We start from the raw sequence: 10,358 nt of genomic DNA on the forward strand, positions 1-10,358 counted from the left end.
AACACTGGTGACTATTTTTTTAAGGTGCCAAATTCACTGCCCTATGAACAACTTGGTTTGTACTGTAGGTATGAAGCTAGCCATGATTGGAACACAACTTTAAAATTACTGGTTCTTGTGAGCTGGAGAAATTTGTTTAAATTCAATTGAGCATTATGAATGTTTAGTTATTTTTGTTCTTAGAATTAAGGAAATGGACAATGGCAGGAAGAAAACCTTCTGAGAAGTTTGTGGATTCTACAGTAAAATTTTGTCTCGGGTGGGGTTTAGGCACCTAAGTCTGAATATAGATATCCTCGCATTCAGGACTGGAGCTAACCATCTGTGAGATCAATGTGTTTTGCAGATGAGATTGGACTGCAGTGTAGAAAATAAAAGCTAAAAACCAAAAGGGCTGTTCTTAAAATTTTAAATGATTTTTAAACAAGTATTTATCAAGACTGTGTACAGTACAGTATGTTGCAAGTTCCACCTTGCTCCCTGTGCTTCAGGAATCGATTCAGAGTTGCTGTAACTGTTAGTAGGAATATGCAGATTTCTGATTAAGGTTGTATGGATGGATATGTACAGTACGTGGTTTTCAGTATTTCATGTCGTAGGTCTGTTGATCTTCCTGTTCTGCTCTCTGCTATTCATATTTGTGAATTCTAAAGTATAGGAAATACAGCAGCTATGATATGAGACAAATCTAAAACTAGGGGCATTGTGGAGATTTTCAGTAGTTTCAGTATGATATACTGTAAAAGTGTTTATAAAAATAAAATTTAGATTAATGACTGTGCAACATTGGAATTGTTTCAAGTAATTCAATTTTCTATTTTGCTTTCATTCCCATTTTAATATCCTACAGCTGTTTAAATAAATAGCAAAATCTTAAGATGTTCTCTGTTTTCACAACAGTGTTTTTCAGTTTCTGAACTCTTCAAAAAGTTCTTCAGAGAGCCCGAAATGCCCTGAATTTTGCAAACTGACAAATACTATGGATTGAGTAATCTAACCTTATTGAGAAGGAATCTGGAAGAGAAGGTTATCTTTAATGATTTAAAATTTACAGAGTGCACTTTTATAAGCTTAATCCTCATGAATCCTAATTCAAAAGTATTAAGATAACTATTGAACTATTTGCTGCAATCGGCATTATCAGTGGTTTCCGAGTGCTTCGTATTTCACAGCACTAATGATAGGCTCTAATCTCTTATTGTGCAGGGAATGGAGACATATCATCTTGTGAACCAGCAGCTTGAGTAAATATGCCTTTCAAATACAGGAGTGCAAAAGAAAGAAAATATACTTTTAAGCAGGAGTGGGAAGGCTTTAGGGGCTGATGACTTAGGGGGTCCTTTAAATTGGAAATATGATTTGAGAACATACACTAGAAGGACTGAGGAGGAGACTGAGAAGTAACTAGAAATGGATTTCTGCTCCCCTGATTATCTGTTACACCTGCACAATGTGTCCTATTTTTATTTTTTTCCTGATTTTAAGTATTCTGGCAAGGTTTTTGTCAAAGTCGTTGAGACAGCAGTGCTTCTTGTGCTGCTGGGAGCATCCCTTGTTGGAAATATTACCGCCATCGTGCGGGTTTCCAGGCAGAAGCAGCCCTGGAATAGGAACTTTTTGGTGCTAAACCTGTTTGTCGCGGACCTCTTGTTTGTCAGCATGACATCATCATTGTGCGCTGGGCTGAGTCCTGGACCCTCGCCGGCTCTGCCTGCCGCCTGCTGCTGTACGTCATGTGCGTCAGTGGCTGTGTCACCATAGCCACTCTGGCCACCATAAGCCTTGAGAGGATGTGTGCTATTCAGAAGCTCCGGGTGAAACCGGCCTTTAACCTGAAGCTTCTTTCTTGCGCTGTGGGCTGTGTTTGGATGTTTTCCATCCTTACTTCACTGCCAACTGTGTTTGTTTTTTCAAGTAATGCCTGTCACGTCTCATGGCAAGGTAAGACAAGATTGAAGCACATTTAGGATGCAGTTCAACACAACACACAGTGTATAATGGATCCTTGTTTGAAAAAGACTTTCAAGTATTTGAACACAGATTTGGTGTGGAATTGTCTATATTCCTCATAATCACCAAGAGGGCTCTGGACTACAAGCAGGCAAGATATAGGTCATTCATAGCTGGATATATTCCTCCTGTGATTTGCATTGAAGGATTGCACGCTTAAAATGGTTTCTGTATCCTGCTAGCATCCTTTTCATATACCATACCTCCAAATAAAGTTTAACCAGATGTTTGCTTGTTTTATATTGTGAAGTGGTGTTATTACATATGTATTTATGATTGAAGGCAGTGCAGATTTGTACCCTGATGTGGCCCAGTGTGGTAGGAGAGATTACGTGGGAAATTGCCTTCATCCCTGGTTTATTCATTGTGATCAGCTATGGCAAACTTTTGCAGGTACAGTAATTTTGCTGCATTAAAGTTCCCTTTCTTAGCTTTTTCATTATTGGAATCAATTCTAAAGGACAAAGTAAATTTGTCATTTTAATATTTTGTGTGTAGTGTTACACATTGTTTGTAAATTGATTAGTTGAATTAGACTTTTGACTAAAAGATCATTAAAGGGAAAGTTGAACTGAACTGGCACCATCCCACTTTCATTCTTTTATGTTTATCAGATCTATGTGCTTAGTAGATTTGATCTAAATGTTTCATCTCTCAGCATTTTTAGAGGACTTGAATTTGTATGAGCCCCATTTTGGTCATACCCACTGATGCTTTTGTGCATCTCTTCACAGATTACTAAGTCTTCCCAGAGAAGGCTGAAAAATGGGAGATGGAGCTCTAGAGCAGATGGACAACAATTTCCAGTATCCAGACAGGATGTGAAACTCCTCCGCACTCTGCTCTTGCTCGTGGGGTCTTTCTGTCTGATGTGGAGCCCCATCTTCATCACCAGCTTTCTGATCCTCATCAGGAACTTTCGGGGTGACCTCTTTATACCCTCATCCATGTTCTTCTGGATGGTCACGTTCACCTTTGCCAACTCGGCCCTGAACCCCATCTTGTACGGTGTCAGCCAGTTCAGGAGCAGCCGGTGTCATGGGCTGTGCTGCTTCACCCGGGTAGCTCCCATGATGAAAGCTCATGCCAACCCCCACTGTGTGGCTCAAATCCTGACCAATCCAAATGGCTGAAATAAACCATCTGAACCCACTGGGTAGATGCAGCTCAGATCATGTTGCACTGAGATAGGCAGTTGTGTACCTACTGTATATGATCTGTTTCTCCTTTCCTCATTCAGAACTGTCACTCTGCCTGTGGTGAAAGAGAGGCTGAAGGTGAAACTCGTTGGGCAATTTTGCTAAAACCGACTGAGAGTTTCAACATATAGTCCCATCTGAAGAATTACGTGATGCAGACAGTGTAGACATGATCTTTTAACGTGATTTTCAAAGGTACCCATTAATGCACAAGGTAATTTCAATAGGTAGATGGTACAGGTAAACTGATATTTACTTTGCAGAGATTTTCTAAAATATTTCACACCAAAGCTCATTACGGCTTGTGGTTTTAGAGTTACACCACCTGAATTTTTTAATCAAAATTTTAACACTCTTCTGTTTCAGTTTTTCCCCTTCTTTCTATTTAGGTTGGAGTTATAAATTCACAGAAATGATTAAAACCAATATAATTTCTTCTATGGAACAAGCAATAGGTTTATTCCATGCTGGAAAGAGAAGAAAGAAAACACAACGTTTCAGCACACCTGAAGAAGGCTCCACGGCCGAAACTTTGTGTTTTTCTTTCTTCTCTTTTCAGCACGGAATAAACTTATTACCTGTTCTTTTGCAGCCTATGCATGCTGACGCAGCTACCCACCTGAACAATTTCTTCAATATCACAACTAGCCACAACATTCTAGCAATATTACATTATTCACAATTTGTTGCCCAAAAGTAAAGTAAGAGGTTTATAAACTTGAAACATTCTAAAAATTGAAGGATGGGAAACAGCATGTCTCTTTACTCACACCTTCTTATTAGAAACCTGGTGTGCCATTTTGAGATCAGACCAGCCTGGTTCTTTTGTCTGAGCCTCTTCAGTTATTATTCTCCAGTATGCAGATTGATTATTTTGATAGTGTTGATTATTTTGTCCAATTCTAAACTTAAAGTTCTCTGTTGTTCCTGAATGGTGAACTGAATGACATTCCTTCATTTGTAATCTTTCTTTCTTCTGGAAAAAGACAAACGTTTCTCTCCACTAATGAATAACAGCATGTCTCTTAACTTTAAAAAAAGCTTTTAAACACACAGATATGGGAGCCAACAGTTGCGAAAAAGTATGTTTATTTTTTATTTAAAGAATGAACAGAAAGAAGACAGATACAAATAAAATGTGCTGTAAACATTTCTAAGAAGTGATAGCAGAGCAAGATTATAAAACATTATTTCAATCAAAATCAAATCAGGATTGAAAGCAAAAATGAATGAAGAAAAAACTATATGTTACACTTAAATCCAGAGTAAAAGCAAACTAGTCACCATATAACATGAATATACCCAGATTTTGGCTCAGACTGAGGGAAATGAAATTTACAGAAAGTGACAGGCTTAATTATATCTTTGCTGTGACACCATGAAACACTGTTCCCTTTTTACATTTCCAGACAGGTGTTCTTCAGTAAGATTGAATGAGTCTTTTTTAACTATTCATGCTGTTCATCATTCAGATCTGAATTCAACATTCAGGTCTAAATGAACAAACTTGACCTGAACTAAAAATATTTGTTTTATAGTTTGTTTTTGTAAACTACACCAAACCAATACAGCAGACAAGAATTTGCTTGTAAAAGAACATACAGTACACACACACACAAAATATTCAAAAAGACTTTCAGAAGGCCATAACACCGAATGATGCAACTAAAGCAAACATTGCAGCAGAATGGATTGAAAAATCATTGCATAGGTCACTTAGTAGGGTGTATATTTAGAAAAATGTGATGCTACATCCATGGTGTCCTTTTCAGTTCATCAATTCAGCTGTTATCGCAGTAACCTATAAAAGCAGAATACAAAGTTACATCTTTTTTAAAAAGGAAACCAGCCCTGTGCTAATATAAACAACAAGCAAGCTCCTATAAAAATTCACTTTCTGCCTAGAAAAACAAGTGATATCTTTGGCAATATCTTCAATTTCACACTTTAACAACTGGACTTTAAAAAAACATGTCAGTGAGAAACAGAGTACTTTGGACATAAGCACTCAATGTTTCCTTACTGGACACCGAGGGTTATTGATTTCAATCTGAAAATCCATATTAACTATTGCAGATGGAAAGCACACTTTATCCTCACTCCTTCTTTAGATTCTTACAGTGTGTGTAGGCAAAATTTGTGCACAAATGCTCGCTAAAATCCCAGTGCATTCATTCAGTTTGTTCATTGGAAGTGAACATGCTACAGGTGACTGCTGACAAACAGCATGCATTCATATTGTTTGTTCTATTTCAGTAAATAAATGCAAATAGGACAAGAGATATTACCCTGTCCTAATGTATGCACCCTCTCTCTTACCTGTGTGAGCCACACGCCTGTATTTGCCCAGCAAACAAAGCTCCTGTTTCTTCTGGGTCACAATCTTCTGGTCCTCCGGTCTCAGGCCAGCAGGGTGGCGTGAGAAGATGAAGGAGTAGCTGTCCAGGCAGGTGCCATCTACGTCCGTCTGGCGGCAGGAGTAATGGATGGCATAGTTGTCATAGTCGGTGTCAATGACCCAGTGGTCGTCGTCTACAAGGGGAGAACAGACAGAAATCAAGTTTCGTGTTAAAACGATTGCTCTTCAGCCAGCTGATAAAACCTGATAAGCCATGCAGTCAGTCACCCTCTTTGGAGAATAACCCAGTCCCAGCTGCACACGATTCTGTTGATGTGGCATGTTACATGTAAAATGTAATTTTGCCTTTGATTTTAAATGCAGTTATCTTACCTCTAAAAGAATCATGTTAGCTTCTCAGTTTTCAGTGTCAAGGCATAAATCAAAGACCATCTAGACTTAAAACTTCAAAGGAACCTGTTCTGTCTTGTTACGAACATTGGGTATTTCAAAATGTTCTCTACTAGTTTTTTGATGAAACGCTTGGAACTTTTTTTAATCATGCAATAAACAGAAATAAAAGTTGGGTCACATACATCCATTCTGGAGATGAGCTGCTGCTCCCCAGTACTTCATCTTGAATTTTGCTGGGTCCTCAGTGTCTTCAAAGGTACCAAACATCTGGGCACACAGCTCCCAGTTACTGAGAGTCAGGAGAACCATCATTTGACATCAGATATTACAAGCGCGGAGGAAAAACAATAAGACTGAACATCGCCTCTACTCACTTTAAAATTATTACTCGACCCTTGGCTGTAGCAGTCATTCTGCCATCATCTTCAATCTTAAAAGTAGCTTCAATGTTATCCAGCAGAAAAAGCCCAGATGGATCTTTCTTGGCCACAGCATACCATGTTCCTGCATACTGAAAAACATCAGAATTCAGTTAAATACAATAGAAATATACTGAACATGAAAAAAAAATGTTACATGGATTCCAGAGAATAGCATTTAGGCTTACAACAAGCATTAATTTTTAAAGGATGTTTTTAAAGGATTTAAAGGATAAATTTAAAGGATGTTTTTTATCATACCCGATATCTGTCAAAGTCCTTCATAACCTGTATATTGTCTACAACACAGTCCTGTGCCCAACAGGTGGCCAGGAAGCAGAGGGCTGCTAAGATTCGGATCATCTCTGCACCCGTTCTGATGAAGAAGAAGATTCAGATCTGCAAAATGAAGAAAGCAAGGCATTAAAACAAGTTTTGAGATTCAGTTCAGTTTCCTCCAGCCCAAATACTGATCATATTAGGATTGCCTCTCTTCTTTCTAACAAGACATGTTTTTGAAATGCCCTTGCATTGCAATTGGGAAACAAAAATAAGAATAAAGTCAAAATACTTTGCAGTATTAAAGCTTTAAATCTTTTTTAGGCAATCCTGATTCCCATGTAAAAGAGTACCTGAAAACTTGCTCTGCAGAATACGCTATGAACTGCAGTCTCCTGCTAGTTGGGTGAGCAGTTTATATAGTGAGATCCTTGTTAATGATTTTGTTTCGTCATTCCCTCTGGAAACACGTCCCAGGGCAGCTCGCTAAATCAGAGGTTCTCTCCAGAATGCGTGCGCACTTACTACAGGGTCCTGTGTTCTGGCACAGCTCTTTCCCTTTGATCCCCACTGATCAATAGAGGGTTTTAGCTAAAAGCTCCAGCTTTCTTACGAAAGACTGACTGCATACCAATAGACTAAAAAAAAAGTTTAAAAAGCCATCTGGTTTTCATTAGACTTTAAGAATGTCCAGGTGCTGAAACTGATTTTATGATTCTCTAGGGCTTGCTTACATAAAATATTGCCCTGACAGGTTTTGCCTGGACACTACAAAAACTCAAGACAATTCAAATTGAATGAATGTATCACAAGTTCTGGCTTGCTACTATTGCTGTCTATTAAGACATCTTTAAATATCCTTAAGCATTTAGATACTATATACAGTATATGATATAACATCTTATGCTTTTCTCAGATTTCTAATGTGAGCCATCAGCAAAGTAATTGAAAGGCATTTAGTATATCATGTTTCCTTCCATTTTAAAGTAGCATACAGTAGACCTATTATGCTGTTGCATATGTTTATTTAACTTTCAGATCAACCACAGCATGAACACTTCGGCTTTCTAAATTCCAGAAGCTCCATTTTTAATTTTTTAAAGATTAGGTTCCACTAGGGGATTTTCTAGATGAACATATTGATAAGGAACAGTTGAGTGTAACCTTCTTCAGCCTTCTTCAGAAGGCTCCACAGCTGAAACATTGTGTCTTATTTCTTCTCTTTTCAGCATGGAATAAACCTTTACTTGTTCCTTTGAAGTCTACACATGCTGACGCAGCTACTGTATTTACTCGAATCTGTAAATAAACCGCATAGATAAATTAAAATTTGAGGACAATATCAGTACCTGCTTTCCTTTGATATCCTTATTATCTGGTTGTTTCCTATTTATGTCTTGTTTGTTGTTACGTTACACAGCCTCCAAAACTTTATCAGTGTAATAAAACAATAGTCTACAATAAAACTATGCTGTGGAGATAATTATTGTGGAGATAATCTATATTAGAAGAGTGTTTGTTGGTCATATGCAAAGATTCCTCATTTATGGCAACTGTTCAGAACAAATTAAATAAATCGGTCAGTAGCAGTATGAGATATAAACAATCATTTCATTTTCAATTTAAAGTTAAATGAAATATTTTGTTGACATTCAAACATTCAAAAAGTGTTACATTGGTGTTAGCAGTGGGGTGGGATAGCCCTTCGCCAAGGATGGTGAGTTAAGTGGGGGAGAGTGTAACGCATACAGCCTCCATTGTTTGCGAGAGCTGGCTTACCAGCATGGTGACGTCACCACCCTTCCCTGTGAATAGCAGGGACCGCAGCTGAGGGGAGATTTCCCTTTGGCTCAGGAGGCTGGGTCCCTGTTGAGTGATGCCGGAGGCCTGGGTTCAGGTCCCTGACGGTGGGGGGCCGGCCTGAGGCGGCAGCGGCAAGGGCACCCATTTGAACCCCGAAGCGTTACGATATAATTTAAAAAGCAGCATTATCAGTATGATCTTCCATGTAAACATTCACTCAACAGCAGGCATGGGTGTCTTCACTGGTGATGTCGCTGAAGAGTAGACAACATGCTGCTCTCAGAACAAGGAGGTGAAAACAGGAAAGTGTTTTCTGATCTGTGGCAGATCTCTTCATACTCCACCACTTGCAGCTGTGTGTGTTTGTGCTTGTTGGGTTTAAAACAGCAGACTCTATGCAACCAGAATGGGAATCAGGAGAGACAGTCGGAGAATGCAGCTGTCTTTTGAATTACAGAATGAATTACCCTGAGAAGTGTTGGGCACAGAGGACTGGCTTATTTAGAAACCCCCAACGATGAGGCTGCCAGTGCTATTTAGAATGAGCTCCACTGGATTTTATCTGTGAAAATCTTTTGTTTTTCAAGTAAATGTTTATTTAAAAAGAGTCATTAGGGACAATATAATTTCCATTACTGGCTTCAGTTTCAAACAGTCTTGTTGGGAAGACCTGTGCATGCATATATGTTTTAGCATTATTGCTTTTAATCTAAAATACTATTATTTGGGCATTGTAGAGCTCTTGAGCTGGACTTGATTTTGACTTACAGTATTTAAAAGCCCTTTTAGACAAAACAAGCAGAGTGTATCCTGACTTCTAATCCGTCGGGTAAGAATAGACACAGCCTACTTGTTAATTCAAAGAAATAATAGAAAGTTTATTTATACATCTTGTTGTCGCTCACCTCTTTCTCACAGATCTGCTTATTCCAATAACCAGGATTTTATCTTGTTAAAAGGACTTTTTAGGTCATGGATTCAGTATATGTACAACAGTTTGCCCTGTCTTATTCAATGCATTTCTTAATTATTAATCAATTGCTTTATAATTTCTTAAAATAGCTTTAACCCATTAGACATTAAACAAATGCCATAAACAGACTTTACAAAGCATGAATATATAAAAGCATGAATATAATATATAGTCATTTAACCTCCCAGGCAGCATGGTGACACAGTGGTAAGCATTACTGCCTCTCAGCACTGGGGAACTGGGTTCAAGTCCAGACCTGGGGTGCTATCTGTGTGTGGTTTGTATGTTCGCGTGGGATTCCCCCGTGTGCTTTGGTTTCCTTCCACAGCCAAAGAACATACTGGTAGGTTAAATGGGTTCTGGGAAAACTGGCCCCGGGGTGGCTTGTGTCTGTGTGTGGACTAGCTGTATCCTGCCTTCTGCCCATTGCTTGCAGGTAATCCTCGGCGATCCTGCACTGAAGACGCAGTTAGAAAATAGACGGATGGATAGTTAAGGATAGATATTGTTGTGTAAAATTGAACGGGTGTACTCTTAGATGACACTTTCAGGTAATCTAAAGATCACACTAGTGAATGGAATGGGGACCAACGAGCACATAAGGAGTAAACTGAACATGGAAAGATTTCTGGCTTTGCTGCAAGTTGGTTAAATCAATAATAATGTCAATAATCACTTTAGCCTCGTCAGCACCACCATCATTCTATTCATGTGAAGAGAAAAACAGATGAATAATTTAAACTCTAGCTTGTCCTTGTACATGAAACTGGGTTGTTTAGAAAGCCAAAATACAATACAGTAACCCAGAGAAGGTCCAGTCTGGCTCAGCTCAGCTTCCAGCAGTGTGTTTAGAAGACAGCAGCTAAGGCTCTGCTCCTCACAAACCTGTTACATACAGTATGAGGCCTCCCTAAAGATCTTAA

At 38.7% G+C, this 10,358-nt stretch overlaps 2 protein-coding genes across 2 annotated transcripts; one reads left to right on the top strand and one right to left on the bottom strand.

Annotated features, from left to right (window-relative positions):
- The first annotated feature begins 1,381 nt into the window (after positions 1-1,381).
- Positions 1,382-3,187, top strand: LOC148661265 (free fatty acid receptor 4-like). Its single transcript, XM_088638175.1, is given in 4 exon segments — positions 1,382-1,660; positions 1,663-1,941; positions 2,333-2,403; positions 2,745-3,187. Coding segments are annotated over 4 exon segments (999 nt in total). The 5' UTR covers positions 1,382-1,410; the 3' UTR covers positions 3,144-3,187.
- A 1,094-nt stretch (positions 3,188-4,281) lies between these two features.
- Positions 4,282-7,171, bottom strand: rbp4 (retinol binding protein 4, plasma). Its single transcript, XM_088634726.1, has 6 exons — positions 7,013-7,171; positions 6,642-6,779; positions 6,336-6,472; positions 6,144-6,250; positions 5,529-5,741; positions 4,282-5,010 (listed from the first exon to the last, which is right to left on the bottom strand). Exons 2-6 carry the CDS (start codon positions 6,741-6,743, stop codon positions 4,991-4,993), a joined length of 579 nt encoding a protein of 192 aa, XP_088490852.1. The 5' UTR covers positions 6,744-6,779; positions 7,013-7,171; the 3' UTR covers positions 4,282-4,990.
- Between the last annotated feature and the right edge of the window lie 3,187 nt (positions 7,172-10,358).

Source organism: Lepisosteus platostomus, chromosome 6 (assembly GCF_059453375.1).
Source record: "Lepisosteus platostomus isolate fLepPlt1 chromosome 6, fLepPlt1.hap1, whole genome shotgun sequence".
Classification (NCBI taxonomy): domain Eukaryota; kingdom Metazoa; phylum Chordata; class Actinopteri; order Semionotiformes; family Lepisosteidae; genus Lepisosteus; species Lepisosteus platostomus.

Excerpts from the sequence above, each read along its gene's own strand:
- rbp4 (XM_088634726.1), bottom strand. The coding sequence starts at position 6,743 with ATGATCCGAATCTTAGCAGCCCTCTGCTTCCTGGCCACCTGTTGGGCA. Across the intron at positions 5,742-6,143 it reads AGCTCATCTCCAGAATGGAT|ACGACGACCACTGGGTCATT; the intron begins GTATGTGACCCA and ends CTCCCCTTGTAG. Across the intron at positions 5,011-5,528 it reads CAGGCGTGTGGCTCACACAG|GTTACTGCGATAACAGCTGA; the intron begins GTAAGAGAGAGG and ends CTGCTTTTATAG.